The sequence below is a fragment of the Pteropus vampyrus genome, unplaced genomic scaffold (genome assembly GCF_000151845.1).
Source record: "Pteropus vampyrus isolate Shadow unplaced genomic scaffold, Pvam_2.0 Scaffold503, whole genome shotgun sequence".
Taxonomy (NCBI): Eukaryota; Metazoa; Chordata; class Mammalia; order Chiroptera; family Pteropodidae; genus Pteropus; species Pteropus vampyrus.
Genome location: NW_011889284.1, coordinates 598,643 through 619,047, shown reverse-complemented (window position 1 = coordinate 619,047; position 20,405 = coordinate 598,643). Strand labels below are relative to the sequence as shown.

The 20,405-nt window shown below is 34.0% G+C and overlaps 1 protein-coding gene across 1 annotated transcript in view; it reads left to right on the top strand.

Moving 5' to 3' along the window:
- TOP2A (DNA topoisomerase II alpha) overlaps positions 1-19,141 on the top strand; it is a 26,450-nt gene extending 7,309 nt beyond the window's left edge. Inside the window, exons 5-33 of the mRNA XM_011383095.2 lie at positions 1-210; positions 541-714; positions 900-1,001; positions 1,108-1,245; positions 2,522-2,660; positions 3,399-3,556; positions 3,854-3,979; positions 4,304-4,414; positions 4,564-4,669; positions 4,761-4,870; positions 4,975-5,067; positions 5,585-5,699; positions 5,801-5,922; positions 7,163-7,311; positions 8,332-8,563; positions 8,747-8,881; positions 9,016-9,216; positions 9,407-9,602; positions 11,140-11,231; positions 11,358-11,516; positions 11,653-11,736; positions 12,586-12,768; positions 13,089-13,179; positions 15,776-15,928; positions 16,226-16,349; positions 16,463-16,506; positions 16,910-17,050; positions 17,501-17,700; positions 18,014-19,141. Coding sequence (XP_011381397.1) covers positions 1-210; positions 541-714; positions 900-1,001; positions 1,108-1,245; positions 2,522-2,660; positions 3,399-3,556; positions 3,854-3,979; positions 4,304-4,414; positions 4,564-4,669; positions 4,761-4,870; positions 4,975-5,067; positions 5,585-5,699; positions 5,801-5,922; positions 7,163-7,311; positions 8,332-8,563; positions 8,747-8,881; positions 9,016-9,216; positions 9,407-9,602; positions 11,140-11,231; positions 11,358-11,516; positions 11,653-11,736; positions 12,586-12,768; positions 13,089-13,179; positions 15,776-15,928; positions 16,226-16,349; positions 16,463-16,506; positions 16,910-17,050; positions 17,501-17,700; positions 18,014-18,142 — 4,017 coding nt within the window. The 3' untranslated portion in view covers positions 18,143-19,141. The remainder of the gene's footprint in view (positions 211-540; positions 715-899; positions 1,002-1,107; positions 1,246-2,521; positions 2,661-3,398; positions 3,557-3,853; positions 3,980-4,303; positions 4,415-4,563; positions 4,670-4,760; positions 4,871-4,974; positions 5,068-5,584; positions 5,700-5,800; positions 5,923-7,162; positions 7,312-8,331; positions 8,564-8,746; positions 8,882-9,015; positions 9,217-9,406; positions 9,603-11,139; positions 11,232-11,357; positions 11,517-11,652; positions 11,737-12,585; positions 12,769-13,088; positions 13,180-15,775; positions 15,929-16,225; positions 16,350-16,462; positions 16,507-16,909; positions 17,051-17,500; positions 17,701-18,013) is intronic.
- Positions 19,142-20,405: the final 1,264 nt, after the last annotated feature.

Genomic DNA, 20,405 nt, shown 5'->3' with positions numbered 1-20,405 from the left:
TGGATGGATAACATGGGGAGAGCTGGTGAGATGGAACTCAAGCCCTTTAATGGAGAAGATTATACATGTATTACCTTCCAGCCTGATTTGTCTAAGTTTAAAATGCAGAGCCTTGACAAAGATATTGTTGCACTGATGGTTAGAAGAGCATATGATATTGCTGGATCCACTAAAGATGTCAAAGTCTTTCTCAATGGAAATAAGTTGCCAGTACGTATTTTCCTGGGTGTTAAGGGTAATAGAGATGGTATTATCATTGTCAGAAGCAAAATTGATTTTTCCTCATATATTTTTCTTACCACTTCTCAGATATGTTCTTGAAAAGAAAACTATACCACATTTTTAAATCAGCTTATTTTAAACTTACGAAGGAAATTTCTTCCTCAAAGAAACACCTAAATAAATCTTTTTGTGCCCTTTAATGACCATTCTTTTACGCCCATCAGTGAACACCGTTTCATTCGTTTTGAAAAATCTTCTTAGCTTATTATCAAATCTTCTTTTTTATAACCTTTTTATACCATTTTAATTCCTGTACAGGTGAAAGGATTCCGTAGCTATGTGGATATGTATTTGAAGGATAAAGTAGATGAAACTGGCAATCCATTGAAAATCATCCACGAACAAGTAAACCACAGGTGGGAAGTGTGTTTAACAATGAGTGAAAAAGGCTTTCAGCAAATTAGCTTTGTCAACAGCATTGCTACTTCCAAGGTAACTTTATTCTTGAATTATTAATCATGACTTATATTTATATATGTGTTCTCATTATTTTTAATCTATAGAGTGAACTTCAATATTTGGCCACCTTGGTGTAAAGGAAGCTAAATTAGACTTTTTATGTTTGATTATAACTTTGAGGATACTGAGCTTTACAGTCTGTTATTTTTCCTCATTAGGGTGGCAGACATGTTGATTATGTAGCTGATCAGATTGTGACTAAACTTGTTGATGTTGTGAAGAAGAAGAACAAGGGCGGTGTTGCAGTAAAAGCACATCAGGTATTGTATTTTAGCACAGTTTTCTTTTACCAAAGTCAAGAAAGAGAAAGGCTGTAAATAAAGCATGAGTAAGTTTTTAGTGATTTAATCTCAACTTTTGCTGCAGGTGAAAAATCACATGTGGATTTTTGTGAATGCCTTAATCGAAAACCCAACCTTTGACTCTCAGACAAAAGAAAACATGACTTTACAAGTCAAGAACTTTGGATCAACATGCCAACTAAGTGAAAAATTCATCAAAGCTGTGAGTATTTTGAGGGAAATAAAAATAGAAGCACCTTGCTTTATTTTCCATTGCCCTTCTCAGTTTTGCAGAAACAAAGATTCTTACCCACATGTTTTTTCACTCTGAAAAGGAAGTTGAAAACACAGCTCTTACATCATTGGTCTTACCAGAGCCTTAATTACCATGCCTATATTCCCCCATTTCTTATCACCATTCAGTTTAGATCACTTCTGGATGCAGCCCATCTAACTGCTAAACCTTGAATGCCTAAAGTTGTTCTCAATCACATATCCAAAACTCAGTTCTGTCCATACTCACTGACTTCCATACAAGGAATTCCCCCACCCTCAAAAAACAAAACTATTTTCTATCTTAGTAAAAGGCCCCAACCAACTACTAGGTTGCATTAAAAAAAAGCTGAGCACCTTCCCTGTACCCGCCCTCTTCTCTAATCAAACCGGTAAGCATCTCTTGGATATGTCAGTACCTTCCCACTGTCATCTCTTTTGTTAATAAGTTCTTAATGTTCATACAATTTTAGTCCTTTCTTTGCAATGTTCTTGAGTAATCTTTTTGCATTAAAGCACACATTTTTGTCTACTCTCTTTTGAAAGTCTTTCAGTGACTTCTACTCTTAGAAAATATCTAAATTCCTTAATTTAGTGATTAAGACCTTACCATCTCCAGCTTTATTTCCTTGCCACCTTTTCCTGTGTTATCTCATCTTCAATCCTATTGGCTTTAAGTTACTGAAAAACATAGTACTCTTCCCCTCTTTAGAGCCTTTTCACATGTTAATCCTTCTTCCTGGAATGCTTTTCGCCTGGCTAACTACTTTAGGTCTTAATGACCTTTCCTCAGGAAAGCCTTTCTACCCTTCTCCCTGACTAAGTTTGTTCCAGTATAACACTGGACATACATTATATGTAGCACATTTTTCACTTATCCATAACACTCATCACGCTTGTGATTTTTAATTTTATTTCTAATTTGTCTTCCTTGTTGTATATTGAACTTCATGAGGACAAGGACCATGTCTAATTTGTTTTAGCCACTAGTATCCAACATGTAGCTCAGCATCTGGCACAATATAAGTATGTAGTAAATATTTATTGAACCCAAAGGAACCAGCCTCCTCAGTAGCAATCACCTGAGATAAGAAGATGTGCCACCCTCTCTCCAGAAATTATTTTTCTGCCTCTTTTCAATCTTTGAACTATTTTTATGGGAGCTCATTTGTATTCTAAATTTCTGACAGAACTCTTCTTCCTAACATGAATCGTCTCATTTTCAGGCAATTGGCTGTGGTATTGTAGAAAGCATACTAAACTGGGTGAAGTTTAAGGCTCAAATCCAGTTAAACAAGAAGTGTTCCGCTGTGAAACATAACAGAATCAAGGGTATTCCCAAACTTGATGATGCCAATGATGCAGGTACACATTTAATGTTTCCAAACTTTAAATCTTGTAGTTCAGTTATTTGTTTTATTCATTAACAGCATACCATGGATATTTTTTCTTTGACAGTTAATATCAAGAAAATATCTTTACTGTGTTAAAAACTATTGAGTTCCCTGTTATTGAACATTTAGGTCATTCCCAGGTTTTGGGCTGTTATAATGTATATTATTGATGATTATTTTGGGGCATAAAACAAAAATATTTACATGTCGCTCTATAGGAGAGGAAAAGGTTTTCCTCAACCCTCTTAGGTCCCTGAAAATTAAACTGACAAAGACAAATTAACAAAAGAGAAGCATACACGTTTTTAATATAAGTTTTACGTAACACAGGAGAAAATAAAGGAAACGAAGCCCCAAAGAAATGGTTAAACCCGAGTGTTTTTATGCTAGGTTTGATAAAGAGTGAAAAGTCATATAAAGATACAGTAAGGCAAAGAGTATGGGCTAAGTGTAGTAAACTTGAGGAAGCTCCAGAGGCTTAAATGAATATTCAGGAGTAGTATACATATGAGAAATTAGCCTAAGAAACTAAGATTTTATTTTTTAATTTACTGTGAACTTTAGCTAAAATATATATCTGTTAGTTCTATTTTACTCCTAAGCCAACTTGTTATGAATTGTAAATTATTTGGCTAGTAACAGCATGTCTGAGTTAATATTTGAGGTTGAACTAAATGTGTCAATATTAATTTGTGTGTTTTTATTTTAGGGGGCCGAAACTCCACTGAGTGTACACTTATCCTGACCGAGGGAGACTCAGCTAAAACTTTGGCTGTTTCAGGCCTTGGTGTGGTTGGGAGAGATAGATATGGGGTTTTCCCTCTTAGAGGAAAAATACTCAATGTTCGAGAAGCTTCTCATAAACAGGTAGAATATGAAACTATCTTTAGAATCTATATTTAGTTTCATAATGCAGGACTTTATGCTTGTGTTTCATTCCCTCATTGGGCATTTTTGAAATATATTTTAGATAGCTTGTTATTTTAAGGACTTGAGTATATTACAGTGTCTTAACAGATCTTTCTGACTTACTAAAATATAGACTAAAAGTAACGCAAATTACTGGAGCTCAAGAAAATTCCAGCAACATATACCATTGTATTTCTTTGTTCTTTTCAAATTTCTAAACAAAACATTACTTTTCCTGGTATATGTCCATTTCAGATAATGGAAAATGCCGAAATTAACAATATCATCAAGATTGTGGGTCTTCAATACAAGAAAAACTATGAAGATGAAGATTCATTGAAGACTCTTCGTTATGGGAAGATAATGATTATGACAGATCAGGTCAGATTTGCTTTTCAGACATTTTAGAATGTTAAAATAAATTAAACATGTCTTTTTGCATTGCTTTTGTGGCATGAAAGGAAATTACTTGAAGCTTTAGTCATTCTCTCTAATCAACATCTAATCAGATGTTATGCTTATTTCATATGTACATTACATATATATACAGGTTAAGAATCTGGATTTGAATAGTCTTTGAATATTTGAATAGCTTCTTTTTTTTTTGATCCCCATGAAAAAAATTTCGAGAAATTGCCAGTATGTCAATCATGATTCTTTCATTTCTAATAATTCTCTTGTGTTTGGCTTTCTAAATATTTCCAGGACCAAGACGGTTCCCATATCAAAGGCTTGCTGATTAATTTTATCCATCACAACTGGCCCTCTCTTCTGCGACATCGTTTTCTGGAGGAATTTATCACTCCCATTGTAAAGGTATATTAATTTCTAATATCAATGGATATTTTAAGGCCCACTTCTCAACCCTTGATATACACATAACCCCATGTATGTATGGTGATATATGGTGGTAAGCAGAGGACCCAGCAGTGTACAAAGCCACAACAATATGGTCTTTACCACAGGTATCTAAAAACAAGCAAGAAATGGCATTCTATAGTCTGCCTGAATTTGAAGAATGGAAGAGTTCTACACCAAATCATAAAAAATGGAAAGTCAAGTATTACAAAGGTTTGTAATAAAACCCATATAAAGTTTCTCATTTCATTATGTACTGTTATACAAGATTATATGCAGTAACTTGGTATTCTTGGTTGCATAGGTTTGGGCACCAGCACATCAAAAGAAGCTAAAGAATACTTTGCAGATATGAAAAGACATCGTATCCAGTTCAAATATTCTGGTCCTGAAGATGATGCTGCAATCAGCCTGGTAAAGATGTGTTGTATTTCATATATACATTCTAATTTTATAAATCACTGCAAGAGATATTTTGGAACCTAGTACCAGTGACTTTTGCATCTTCTAATTTGCAGGCCTTTAGCAAAAAACAGATAGACGATCGAAAGGAATGGTTAACTCATTTCATGGAGGATAGGAGACAACGAAAGTTACTTGGCCTTCCTGAGGTAAAAATTTTAAATATATCCCACAAAATGTACTATTTACTGATCTTTCAGGAATGATATAGCAAATTTATGTAGTTATGTCAATAAAAAGTGTACTAATCGATAACTATATAAATATTCTTATTTAATCACTGCATGAATGTATTGGGCCTGAAAGAAATTACAAAGACAATGCACTTTTTTCTAATTGTACAGCAATTGAATTTGCTTTATCTTTTTATCAAATTTATTGGGGTGACATTAGTTAAGAAGACTATATAGGTTTCAAGTGTGCAATTCTGTAATATGTCATCTGTATATTGCATTGTGTTCACCACCCAAAGTTAAGTCTCTTTTTGTCATCATGTATTTGACCCCCTTTACCCTCTTCTACCTGCTTTATCTTTAAAACATATAAAATACTGCCATATAATTCTATATTTTTGAGGGACTTATGAATTGTAGAAAATACTGCTGAAAAGTTTCTTTGTTTTATTATTTTAAACTAGATCATGTAATACTCTCATTGGTCCCTCAGGATTACTTGTATGGGCAAACAACCACATATCTGACCTACAATGACTTCATAAACAAGGAACTAATCCTGTTCTCAAATTCTGATAACGAGAGATCTATCCCGTCTATGGTGGATGGTGAGTTCCAATTTGTTAATCTGTTTTTATTATAACAGAAATCAATGCCCAGAAATGGTTAAGTTAAGGATACTAATATTTGCACTTCTTTCATATTGAAGGTTTGAAACCAGGTCAGAGAAAGGTTTTGTTTACGTGTTTCAAACGGAATGACAAGCGAGAGGTGAAGGTAGCCCAGTTAGCTGGGTCAGTGGCTGAGATGTCCTCTTATCATCATGGTGAGGTAAACACACAATCTTTAATGTTTCTAGAAAGCATTATAGCAGAAACACCTGCAAAATCATTGTCCAAACACTTGGTGAGACTATAAGCTGGCACATCCGTAGTAGAGAATAATTTGGTGAAATCTATCAGACTAGAAATGTGCTTATACTTTACTTTGACCTAACAAATCTATTTCTAAAATTAATATTTCTATAAGGATACTCATAAGTCTGCAAGGATCTATGTTCAAAGTTATTTAGTGATGTTTATTATAATTTTGTGATGCTAAAATTAAAACATCAAAAATGTCTATTGATTGGAAAATTGTTATAAATTGTGACACATCTATTATAATTTTGTGATGCTAAAATTTAAACATCAAAAATGTCCATTGATTGGAAAATTGTTATAAATTGTGACACATCTATGGAATTAGTAATATAGCTGAAATAAATCTATGTACTAACATTGAAGAATGTTTATGTTCTATCGTCAAGTGGCGAAAAAAAGAGGCAAAACAATTCTTAAAATGTCTAGAAGGCTATGCTCCAAATTATTGATTTTGGTTGTCTCTGGCAATTGGAAAGGGCATCTTTTTAATTTTTTATCCCTGGGAATTGAAAAGGGCAACTTTCCAATTTTTTATATATGTCTGAATTATTCGACTTCACACAAACATTCCTTTTTTATTTTGTGATTATATTGCTTTTTTGCATTTATTATGTTATAAAGAACTAGATTGCCTCTAAAGTTCTAGAACTTGAAATGTAATGATTATCTTGCTTGTTGCTTTCAAATTAAAGTATACTGAGTACTCAGTAAACGTTCACATAACATTTTCAGATGCTTACCATGTACCATGCATACAAAGATAAATGTTTCTTCTCTTCAAGACATAATCACAGTTTAACCAAGAGAGTAAGACATATACACACACTGTAGAATAAAGTTATATGTGCTAGAGTAGAAATGAGAAAAGTGTTGTAACTCAAAGTAGGAAATATTTTACTCTGCTGTGGGTGAAGAGAGGAGCTCTGCCTTCAAGGATTTGATTGAAATTATTGGAAAGCAAGAACCCTGAATGTGGAGCCAGAAGTCTGAGGTTAAGCTACTAAATCTGCCATGTATTTATCTGGGAAACATCAATAAACATCTATAGTCATAAAACCTTACAGGATTACAGTCAGGCTTAGTCATAATAATGGATATGTATTATTAAAGGCCTATAGATCAGGTTAACGAATCTTTTCCTTCTCCAGATGTCGCTAATGATGACCATTATCAATTTGGCTCAGAATTTTGTGGGTAGCAATAATCTGAACCTCTTGCAGCCCATTGGTCAGTTTGGTACCAGGCTGCATGGTGGCAAGGATTCTGCTAGTCCTCGATACATCTTCACAATGCTCAGGTGGGTATGCTTTAGATTTCTAGTGATTGCCACTTCCAGTTTTGAAATAATGTGAGATTTTGTTGACCAAAAAATATATAAAAATGCAGTTAATCAGAAAGTATTTTTGCAGATAGACTATTATTTAAAAAAAAAAAAAAAAACTAGCTCACTAAAGCTTGATTACGCTACTCTTTGCAATGAACAGAAAGTAAAGCAAAATCCTTAGTCTTTCTGTCTCAGTAAATGGAATGCCATACTTCTAATTCTCAGGCTAAAAACCTTAAAGTCACCCTTGACTCCTTTTCTCCATGCTTGTGTCCAATTCATCAGCAAATCCTATGGGCTCTGCTCTGGAAAAATACTAAGCCACCCCGTTCATCCAAACAATTATAATATAGTCTACCATTCTTTTTTATGGCAGCCAAGTTTTTTTTAAATAGGTCACTGGTTCAGAACCTTTCAACTACTCCATTTAAAGTCTAACGCCCTGTTTTAGCTAACCAGACCCTCTATGATCTGTGCTCCCACCCCCCATATCTTTTGATTCTATCTCATATTATCACAGCTCCAAACACATCTGGCCTCTGTCTGTGCATGCCAAGCAACTCCCTCTTCAGGGCCTTTTACTTACTGGTCCTTCTGCTTGCAATACTCTTTCTCCATATAACTCATGGTTCATTCTCTCAGTTTCTTTTCTGCTCAGATGTTATCCTATCAGAAAGGACCTACCATTTCTTAGCACCTCTTCAATCACTCTTACCTGCATTATTTTTCTTAGCATTTCTTCCACCACCTGACAAAATGTATGTTCATTGTCTAGCTTCTTGTGTTAGAATGTGAGCCCCTTGGAGGCTGAGACTTTATGTCTGCAGTGCCTGACACATAGAAAGTGCTTAATAAATATTGTTAAGTGAATATGAATCAGCAAGTAAAGCCAAGGTAATCTTCATGTATAGATATGAGATAACACATGTCCTTTTCATGAAAGTTAAATATCAAAGCCAGTATTTTATAACATTCTTTGATTATTTTCTTTAGCCCTTTGGCTCGGTTGTTATTTCCACCACAAGATGATCACACATTAAAGTTCTTATATGATGACAACCAGCGTGTGGAGCCTGAGTGGTACATTCCTATTATACCCATGGTGCTGATAAATGGTGCTGAAGGAATCGGTACTGGGTGGTCCTGCAAAATTCCCAACTTTGATATTCGTGAAGTTGTGAATAATATCAGGCTTTTGATGGATGGAGAAGAACCTTTGCCAATGGTAACTATTTTGTGTATATGAAGAACCTTAGTTTTCCTCTGGTTTCAATTTAGTGGACTATATGGTTAAAGGGAACACAAATATCCAATTTATTTCATACTTAAATGTTAGTTAAATTTATTGTTTAATGCTGTTGTGATTTCACATTTAGAAAATATATTCTTTTTTAAAATACCAATTTAGCTTCCCAGTTACAAGAACTTCAAGGGTACTATTGAAGAGCTGGCTCCAAATCAGTATGTGATTAGTGGTGAAGTGGCTATTCTTAATTCCACAACCATTGAAATCTCAGAGCTTCCCATCAGAACATGGACCCAGGTAAATAAGCGTGGATTTCTTTTTTGATTTTTGTGATCAGGGGAAACACTTTTTGTACTAACGCTTGTTAAATATTCAGGATCCTGTGGTGTTTTTTTTTTAGAAACTTACAAAAGGATTATTTATTTCTTTAGACATATAAAGAACAGGTTCTGGAACCCATGTTGAACGGCACAGAGAAGACACCTCCTCTTATAACAGATTATAGGGAATACCATACAGATACCACTGTGAAGTTTGTTGTGAAAATGACTGAAGAAAAACTGGCAGAGGCCGAGAGAGTGGGACTACACAAAGTCTTCAAACTCCAAACTAGTCTCACATGCAACTCTATGGTAGGTCTTATTTTATGAGAAATAACGTATGTTTCAATTTATGTTAAGATTAATATCAATTTTAAAAGGAAATCATAAGCTACTTTCATATTTTAAAAGAATAATTTCTCTAAAATCGTTGAAGTTTAGCCAAATTATCTATTCTGGGCCCTAATTTTGTTTTTCTTGTTTTACAAAAACATGAAAACAGGTGCTTTTTGACCACGTAGGCTGTTTAAAGAAATATGACACAGCGTTGGATATTCTAAGAGACTTCTTTGAACTCAGGCTTAAATATTATGGATTAAGAAAAGAATGGCTTCTAGGAATGCTTGGCGCTGAATCTGCTAAACTGAACAATCAGGCTCGCTTCATCTTAGAGAAAATAGATGGCAAAATAATCATTGGTATGTTTTTGGAATAATAACTGCCTGTACTAAAACTGTAATCATGCCAAACTTCCTTTAAACGTTTTTGGTGAGATAATGTTGGGGAAGGAGGGAGGGAAAAATCCATTTAGTTCAACCGGCTACTTAAATGAACATTTCTTTGAAATGCTTAATTGGACATTTATAGTTTGAAAGACATAGTTTTTCCTAGATTGAGCATCTTGAGAAAACAAGACTTAGTTGACATTTAGACAGAATTGAGAGTTAGAAGAGGTTCCTATATAAACTGATCAAGAGAAGAAATAATAAATCTGATAGAAAAAGGCTGGGAGTAAGATTATAAATGGTTTCTATTATAAGTAAATTGTGTACTTAAGCCTGAAAGAGTCATGTCTTAGGGAATTTTTTTCTTTTGAGACATTCTAGAAGCAACTGAGTCAGGATTTAAGTGACCAGGAAGAAAACAATTTTGACTAAAGCTTGGAGTATAAGGAAGGTTAAAAGAAATAGCTCATTTCTGGCCAGGGCTAATGAGGAAAGCTGGGTAACTAATTCATGCTACTAGATTATAGAAGCATGTACCAAAATTTGACAGCATAAATTCCTGATAATCACAGGATGATTTTCTGGTGGCACACAAAGATGTTTAACTTAATAGTTACATGTTCAGTTTCATGTAAAATAACACCAGCATGTCAGCTCCTTATTTTTATAGATATTATTGCTTACGGCAAGACTAAAATGAGTAATATTGGACATGATTCAAAGAAAAACGAAAAGTAAAGGTTGTATTGACTACTGTGAACATTGAAAGAAAGTCATTGTAGAAAAAGGGGATGAATGCAACATGGAGAAAAACAATGTGTGGGTAGTGGCACTGAACACTTGCCCAGTGAAATGCTGAAATAAAAAAACTAGGGAGAACAACTGAGGTGGAGACTTACCAGAAATTAAGGTTTTAATTGTCTTTTGTTCTTTTGAGGGTTATAGTTAGATCACAGCCTCATGAGTTGACTGCCCCCTTGTGGTAATTTACATTTCCCAATGGTTTAAGGAGAATCCTTAACTGCAGTTTACCCTTGAGCAATACCGGTTTGAACTGTGCAGGTCTGCTTGTACACAGATTTTTTTTTCAATAAGTATATTGGAAAATATTTTTGAGATTTGAGACAATTTGAAAAACCTCACAGCAGACAAACTTTATGATCTTAATTTTTTTTCTTTAACTTTATTATAAGAATACAGTATATAGTACCTATAACATAATAAAATATGTGTTAACCGACTGTTACTGGTAAGGCTTCCAGTCAGTAGTAGGCTATGAGTAGTTAAGTTTTGGGGGAGTTGGGTTATATGGGGATTTTCGACTGCACAGGTAGTCAGTGCCCCAACCCACTGAGTTGTTCAAGTGTCAGCTATATATACCAGTATGTATAAATTTATGTAAGACAAATAGTTTAATTTCCAATTTTAATCTTTTCAATTTACATAAAACCTTATCACTTTCCAAAAATATTGCTCAAAACCATTATCTCTGTTTATGTTTTTTAAATAGAAAATAAGCCTAAGAAAGAATTGATTAAAGTTTTGATTCAGAGAGGATATGATTCGGATCCTGTGAAAGCTTGGAAAGAAGCCCAGCAAAAGGTAATTTCTTGATTAGCATTTTTCTGTTTTTAAAGACTATATAATCTAATTATTTATATAATGACTATATAATCTGATGTATGTTTCGCATTTCTTATTAAAGCTACATTTTAATCCCTCCTTTAGGTTCCAGATGAAGAAGAAAACGAAGAGAGCGATAATGAAAAGGAAACTGAAAAGAGTGACTCTGTAACTGGACCAACCTTCAACTACCTTCTTGATATGCCTCTTTGGTATCTTACCAAGGAAAAGAAAGATGAACTATGCAAATTAAGAAAGGAAAAAGTGAGTTATTGATGGTGGATGGTACATGTTGCTTCGTTATCTTCTAATGGTGAAAGTAAAAACTTAATTGTGTGCTTCTCGAAAATGCTGTTTTTGCACATATATTAACTCTTAATTTTCTGACTATTTTATGAAGGAACAAGAGCTAGAAACATTAAAGAAAAAGAGTCCATCAGATTTGTGGAAAGAAGACTTGGCTGCTTTTATTGAAGAGCTGGAGGTGTGTAGTTTATAATGCCCATGTTAGAAATAATATATTCTAGCAATATACCTCTTTGTCAAGAAATTTCACAATTGGCAATAGAAAGAATATAGAAAGCATAAGGAAACATTCCAAGATAACACATAAAAGAATAGATTGTTAAAAACTAGCTAGAATAGACTAAAGGATGCCAGGAAACATACAACCTAGAAATTTTTTGAAAGAAAGGAAAGGGCAGGAGTTGATTTTTGACCTGTTGGGACTAAGAAGATAAAGAGAATTAAAATATGGAAGACCAGCCCAGTCCCCCAAGTCAACCTAAAAGGACAAAGACAATTTACCTTCAGCATTAGCCAATCAGTAGTTTAAGAAGATCCTGTTACTTAAATCTCACTAATACGGTTTTCCAACATTATTTTAACATAGGAAAAAGCATTTCAGAAATTAAAAAGATTAACACAAATTTTTATTATTACACTTTGGTATAATGTCCAGCTTGCAATCAGTTGATTAGATAACTATACATTGCTGAAATCACATTTCTTAATTTGAGTTTATAAATATGTATATATATACATATGTATTTTGTTCCTAACCCAGTTTCCCCTTTTTATTTTCAGAAAGGTTAAGTGGTAGAATCAAGATTAGAACCTAGTCTTCTGTCTCCGAACTTTTTAAAGTGTGTCTTAATTATATCTTCACTATTGTAGTGGTATACTTAGTTATAGAATAGGTTATCACAAATTTATCTTATGATGTAACATTGAAATCTATTTAACTTTTGCCTTCTATTCTATCCCTACAAAGTAGCTAAGATGTAATGTCTTTGTTAGCTTATAAACTCGCTTTCTTCTATTCCTTGTGTAGACTGTTGAAGCCAAGGAAAAACAAGATGAACAAGTAGGACTTCCTGGGAAAGGGGGGAAAGGAAAAGGGAAAAAAACACAAATGGCTGAAGTTTTGCCTTCACCAAGTGGAAAAAGAGTCATTCCCCGAGTTACCATAGAGATGAAAGCAGAAGCAGAAAAGAAAATTAAAAGGAAAATTAAGGTAATACTCTTGAAAACATTATACATAAAACACTTTAAGCATATTTCCATATAAAATTGAACAAATTCTACTATAAATTTTCTAATTCCATAGTTTGGAATTTATCCTATATCATAACATTCCTTTCTTAAGAGCCTGATTTTTTTAATGTTTATAGCTTGAAAAAGTCATACCTATACCTTTATTCAGAGCTCTTAACCAGAACCCAAAGAAAAAAAAAAATCACTTTTCAACCAGATATATATTTGTATATTTGACATTATAGTATACCAAACAGTAAGTTGGCAGAACATCACCATTTTCATCTTGCTATATTTTAGAATGAAAATTCTGAAGGAACTCCTCAAGAGAATGGTATGGAACCAGAAAGCCTAAAACAAAGATTAGAGAAGAAACTGAAAAAAGAACCAGGTATTAAAACATTTTAAAGAAAATGGCATAGAGTTGAGATAAAATTATGTTTGTTACCTAGTACATTTCACATTAAATGTTCAATAAGTTATTATTGAGTAACATGAAGGAGAGCTATAATATGTGGTCTTCTGTTGCTGGTTTTTTTCACTTACCATAATGTTTTCCAGGGTGACCCATGTTAGTAATATGTATCAATACTACATTCTTTTTTATTGCCAAATAATAGTTCACGGTAGAGATAAACATTTTATTAGACTTTATCAAAATTAAATTGTTCATCAGTTGGTATTTGGGTTGTTTCTACTTTTTGGCTATTGTGAATAATGCTGCTATAAACATTTATGTACAAGTTTTTACGTGGACTTATGTTTTAATTTCTCATGAGTAGATTCTTAGGAGTAGAATTACTGGGTCATGATTTTTCTATGGCTGACCTTTTGAGGAACTGCCACACTGTTTTCTGAAGCAGCTGCACCATTTTACATTCCCACCAGCAATACATGAGGGTTCCAATTTCTCTACATCCTTGCCAACACTTTCTTTTTCATTCTAGCCATTCTAGTGAGTGTGAAGTAGTATCTCATTGTGGTTTGGGTTTGCATTTCTCTGTTGGCTAATGATGAGCATCTTTTCATGTGCTTATTGACCATTTATATTTCTTTGGAGAAATGTCTATTCAGATCCTTTACCCGTTTTCTAACTGGTTTACTTGTCTTTTTATTGTTAAGTTAGTTCTAAGAGTTCTTTATATATTCTAGATGCCAGTCCCTTATCAGATATATGATTCTGAAATATTTTCTGCCATTCTGTGGATTGTCTTTTCATTTTCTTGATAGTGTCCTTTGAAGTTCAAGTTTTTAATTTTGATGAGTCTAATTTATTTTTTATTCTTTTGTTGCTCCTGCTTTTGGTATCATATTTACTCTTTTGCCAAATTCAAGATAATGAAGATTTATGTTTTCTTCAGAGTTTTAGTTTCAGCTCTTAATATTTAGATCTCTAATACATTTTGAATTAATTTCTGTATACAGCATAAGGAAAAAGTCCAACTTCATTCTTTCGCACGTAGATATTCAGTTATCCCAGTACCATATTATTGAAAAAACTTCTTTCCCCGCTAACCTATCTTTGCCCTTGTCAAAATCAATTGACCATAAATATTAAGGTTTTTTTATGGATTCTCAACCCTATTCCATTGATTGATCTGAGTCTATCCTTGAGTATCTACTTTGCTAGTTAATGTTTGCTCCTGTGGGAAATACAAAAATGAATAAAACAGAAACACCGCAGTGTTAAATAGAAGGAATAAAGGTATGCTGTGTGTGCCATACTGTGCAAAATTATATAGGGCCTAAAATGCAGCACACATTTAACTTGAAACCCAACTAGCAGTCATTTAGCATGTAAAACCAATAAATCAGGTACGTATGTTGAGCATTCATGTTCCCATCACTATCTCAAATATTGTGATGGCAAAGAAGTGGGAGTGCGTGGCATTTGCCCTCAAGAGGTTTATCAAGAAAGAAAGTTAGAGCAGCATATACTAGCCACTGTAAAGATTAGAGAAAGGTGAGATTATAGAGGCTTTGTGAAAAAAGTAAAACTTGGGTTAGCGTCGTGAAGATTAGGTAAGATCTAAGCATTCTAGATTGGAAGAAGAAATATGGGCACATAATATGCATCGGACAATGAGAAGGCTCCCTTAACAGAGTGGGGGTTTTTATATTGGAAAATAATAAGAACATAGGTAAACCAGATTATGCAGAGCTAGGAAACTGGTTTGTTGGAAGATAGATGAGAGTCAACTAGAGAATAAGAAATCGATAGGTATACTGATAAAAATATGAAGAAAGGACTATATCAGAACAATACAGAGACTGCCTTGTAATCCTTGTTGGCCAAAATGAGGGAAATAAAGATCTCTGAATGGGTATATGAGACATTTTGGGGAAAGAATTAACAAGATTTAGCAACTTCAAACTGCCATTAAATGTCCCTCAAGTTTTGGTCGCAGCCATTCTTTTCCCGTTGAATTGTCTCCTTTGCCTTGACTTCAGCATTAACCTTCTGTTGAGCTCCTTGCTTCTATTCTTGCCCCTTTCTGATCTCCACTCTTCAGCCTGAGAGAACTTTTTAAGAGGTAAATCTGATCATATTGGTTCCCTGTTTAAAACAAAATCCTTAACAAGACCAGCCATTCTCCCCACTAACTTCTACTCTCCAGCCATAATGGGATTTTTTCCAGTTGTCTGCGTGCATTGTTTTCTCACATGCTATGTCCTGAACTGAAATGTGTCATCACCCACCTCCCTGCAACTAGTTAATTTTTATTTAACCTTCGGATCTCAGCTCAAGCATCTCTTTCTTGGAGAAGCCTCATGTATGTATACATACTACGTACCCTGCATAAACACTTGGCATTTGTTTATGGGAATAGATGACCAAGCTAAAAGCTACACAGAGGAGGAACCACATCTGTTTCTGTTTACCATTGCACAGAGCTTAATGAATATTCGAAGGATGAGTGGATGATTGATGAAGAAACGCGCGTCTAAGAATATGTAAAGGTGGTTAATTCCTTTCTCCCCTCTAGGTACCAAGACGAAGAAACAAACTACATTGCCATTTAAACCGGTCAAAAAAGGAAAGAAGAGAAACCCCTGGTCTGATTCAGAATCAGATGCGAGCAGTAACGAAAGTGATTTTGATGTCCCTCCACGAGAAATAGAGCCACGGAGAGCAGCAAGTAAGAAAAACTGGAGAACATGCAGATATTCTGAGAGATTTGAATGGCCAATATATTTCAGGGCACTTGATCCCAGAAATTATCTCTTGGGGCAGTAATTTTTTTTACTTTAAATTTAAAATTATATAAATTTTTAAATATTAAATTTTTAAAAAACTAAAGCATCTTAAAAAATTCTAAAGCATCTTGTAGGAGATTAAAATGAAATTTAAGTCTTCATGAAATGTGACATCAATCTGTGGATTAAATATTTCACCTATTACTCTCTGACTCTTTGTATATATATGTTTTTAATAGCAAAAACCAAATTCACAATGGATTTAGATTCAGATGAAGATTTCTCAGATTTTGATCAAGAAACTCAAGATGAAGATTTTGTGCCATCTGATGCTAGTCCAGTTAAGACCAGAACTTCCCCGAAGTAAGTATCTTCTCTGATACGGATTTTATCATTATTATTTTTAATAGCTGATGTATTCTTTATTATTTGACACATTTAGAATTGGTTGTCAGGATGTGTTATTTTTATTCTAGACGTACTAACAAAGAACTGAAGCCACAGAAGAGCACCACGTCAGGTATGTATTTATGTAAAAATTGTGAATCATCTGCTTTACTGGGGTGCTCAGGTCCAACTGAGTTCAAATCCAGACTACATTTGAAAACAAATGAGAGTTCTCATGAGCATTACATTGATGTTGTTCATTAGGTTTAGTTTTGCACATAAATAGATTCTACACTTAATATACTAAAAGTAATCATGTGATTGTCCCAGGTACTATGCTAGGTGCTAGAGAGACCAAAAAAAAAAGGCTGTTTTTGCTAATGGAGAATCCAGAAATTAGAACAAAGTTATAAAAGTGTTTTAAATATTTCCAAAGAGTCAGGCTTGGTGTTTAAATAGGAATTCATAGGCAGGAGAAAGCAGCAAATGGAATTTCATGTGTTGCTTAAATGTACTATTTTCCTTTTCATTTGAAGTAACGGACTTTGATGCTGATGATGCCAAGGATGATGTTCCACTTTCTCCAAGTTCTCCTGCTGCTGATTTCCCAGCCGAAACAGAAATTGTAAACCCTGTTTCTAAAAAGAACGTGACGGTGAAGAAGACGGCAGCAAAAAGTAAGCCAAATCTTTGAAATGGGTTAATATTGGGATTAAATAACTGGCTACCGCAAGTCAATTTCAATTTTTTATTCCTCAAAATTACTGTTGATATTGAAATTACATCTTTTCCAAATGAAAACAAATCTTTAAGTTTTTATAATCAAAATTTGTAGTCAAAAGGTTTAAAATCAATACATTTCTCAAAATGCCAGGCATTATCTAGCTCATTTCTATGATGGGGATAGGATTTGTAAATTAATCCTAAAAAAAGTTGCTAATGATTAAGGTATAACATACTTATAAAAAAAATTGGATGCTTAAGAATTCTTTGATTCTCTAATGTATTTTCAGTTCCATTAGATTGTCTTTTCCTGTATTAAATATAAGCAGTCAACAGGTTGTTAAAGTTCACACTGAGAACAATTCATTTAGAGCGTCATGATGAATGCCTGTGGTGACTTGCAGGTCAGGCTTCCACCTCGACTACAGATGCCAAAAAAAGGGCTGCACCAAAAAGAACCAAAAAGGATCCAGGCGTGAATTCTGATGCCCCTCAAAAGCCTGATCCCCCAAAATCCAAGACTCGCCGCAAAAGAAAGCCATCCACTTCTGATGATTCCGACTCTAATTTTGAGAAAATGATTTCTAAAGCAGTCACAAGCAAGGTGAGTGTTTATCCTAATCAGTCCTTTTGCTACTGATGTTTTAAAACATATAACCAAGCTTTCCTCTTAATAATTTGGCACATTTTTAAGAAAATAAATTTAAACCCCATAATCCATTAGCTTTACCTATATTTAGTTTAGTTGTAACGGTTACCTATGCCACTTAGTCAATGAGGGAGTTGCCTTAGATTTATTTCTTAATATTTATTAGAATGTGGAAAACGTGAATTGTAGTCTGTTGCTATATTTTTTACATTGTGATTCTACTGTCAGGTTGACATTGTGCAAAATTACTTGGGCTTTTCTCTTTCAGAAATCCAAGGGGGAGAGTGATGACTTCCACCTGGACTTAGACTCAGCTGTGGCTCCTCGTGTAAAATCTGGGCGGGCAAAGAAGCCGATAAAGTACCTTGAAGAATCAGATGAAGATGATCTGTTTTAAAATGTGAGGTGACTATTTTTAGTGGTCTTATTGAGCCCAAGACTGGTTTGAATCTCTTAATTTCCTCCCCTTTAAATTTAGTTTGGGGAAAGTAGTTTTGATCTAAAATCACCAAAGTGAAGTATATAGAGCCCAGCGTCCCTTATCTTTTTATGATACAGTCTAAATGGTGATACATATCATGGGCATTGTTTTTTTCTCTGCTTTGTCTGTATTTTCATTCTGTTTCCTTTTGTCTTTAAAATCTGATTTTAACTTCTTCTGGACTCCAGAGATAGTTATGTGGTCATTCCAGCATAATGTAGTTTGTTTATTGACCATACATTAAGCTAAAATTGGAGCACTTTGATATAAAAATGTCTACTGTGCCTCCTTTCCGACCTTCATAAATATGAGATAGAGCATGATTAATTCTGTTTTATCTTAGTTATATAGGTAATTTTCCATCAGATAGAATTTTATAGTTCTAGTACAAATACTCCCCACTCAGCCTTTTATGTGCTGAATTTTTGTTCAAACAATGAGATATTGCTCATATTCTTCATACTCTTTTAGAATGTCAGCAGAGGCTAAAGAAAAACACCTTGGCTGTGTCTGTAGAACCTCAACACAGTCAAGAGGATGAAGAAAATTAGACCATAAGTTATATAAACCAGTGCTGTCTCAACTCTTGACTGTCCCCTCTGGCTGCCTCTGAGTCTGAATTTCCCAAAGAACAAATTTCTGGGGAGCACTAGATTGCAGAAGAGTGGGGACAGCATTCATTCAAAGACCTTAAATATTTTATTGATACCATACTCAGCAATGAGCTTTTATATCCATTTTGAGAAATCTCCATAATTTTCAACTTGTAAACTTTTTAAAGACCTTTCTGCATTTTACACGTCTGTGATTTGAATAGTGTTATCAATGTTTTTGTAAATATTTAATATGTTTTTCTATTTAGCTAAATTCCAGCAATTTTGTACTTTAATAAAATGTTCTAAACATTGCAACCCATTCTTTGTCCTTTATTCCTCCTGCACTATACCCTTTTGAAACTTTAAAATCTATCCCTCTTCACTTCCTTTTTTTTCTGTATAAGAATTTAGACCCTTTTTTTTTTCGCTTCTGTTTGAAAACTACTCTGATCATATTCTGATGTGCCTGACAGCACCTGGCCATAGTGACAGTTCTAAGGGATAGGCACCAGGACCTAAGCAGGGCCAACCAGGTTTGTTCATGGATTTCATACACGAGTACTAAGTTCTTCTCCGCTCTCAAATGGCCTTGGCCCCACATCAGTAGTTTTAAATATGCATGAGGGCTTTTTTTAATGATTCACTATTTTAACAGATATTTTGATAACATAATCAACTGCTTGATATCAGTCAATTATATCAGGGCAACTCGCTAATCACTTAGGGAAAAAAAAAGTTAGATAAATCCATCCCCTCCTCATACCTTACACTTAAGTAAGTTCAAGTAGACTAAATGTTTAAATGTCAAAAATAAAATGATTTTAAAAGGTACTAAAAGAAAAGTGATCTTGAGTTACAGAGGGATATCCTAAACATCCCCAAGGGGACTGTTGACAAAAATATGAAAAAACGAGTCCTTTCATCAGAATCTGGACAGAAAAGACCAAGCTTTTTGTCGTAGCAAGTCTCACTTAAATTCAGTTCAAAAGAAGAATTGGTTGAACATGTGCAAAAAACTATGTAAACACACAAATGCAAGTTCAAGTAACACAGGAGATATCAATACCCTGGTTATGATATAACTTGGAAAAATGCCACCATTAGGGGAAAGTGGGCAAAACATATAGCAGATCTCTGTATTGTTTCTCACAACTACATGTAAATCTACAATTATCTCAAAAAAGCCACATACAAAGGTGCTTATTACTTTAAGTGTAACAATAAAATTGATAGTAAACTTAAATGTTCAGCAATAGGAGACATTTAGTAAAACAATTGGTTTAAATTATAGTACAATGAGGAATACCAGTTACTCATTAAGAATGATCATGTATGTTATTTATTGACTTGAAAATATACAACATTGCTGAGTAAAGAAAGCAAATCAAAGATGAAATCCCTGTCTGGTAAATATGTGTTTGTACAAAATAAATAATGGGAAAAAAGATGTAAACTCTTTGGAAAGGAAAATATCAGAAATGTTTCCCTTTTGAAAGTAGAAGTTTGCTCCTGAACGCTAAAGTACTTGCTAACTAAAAAGACTCCTCGTGAATACATTCCTTGACTATTCATTTTTTAAGCCG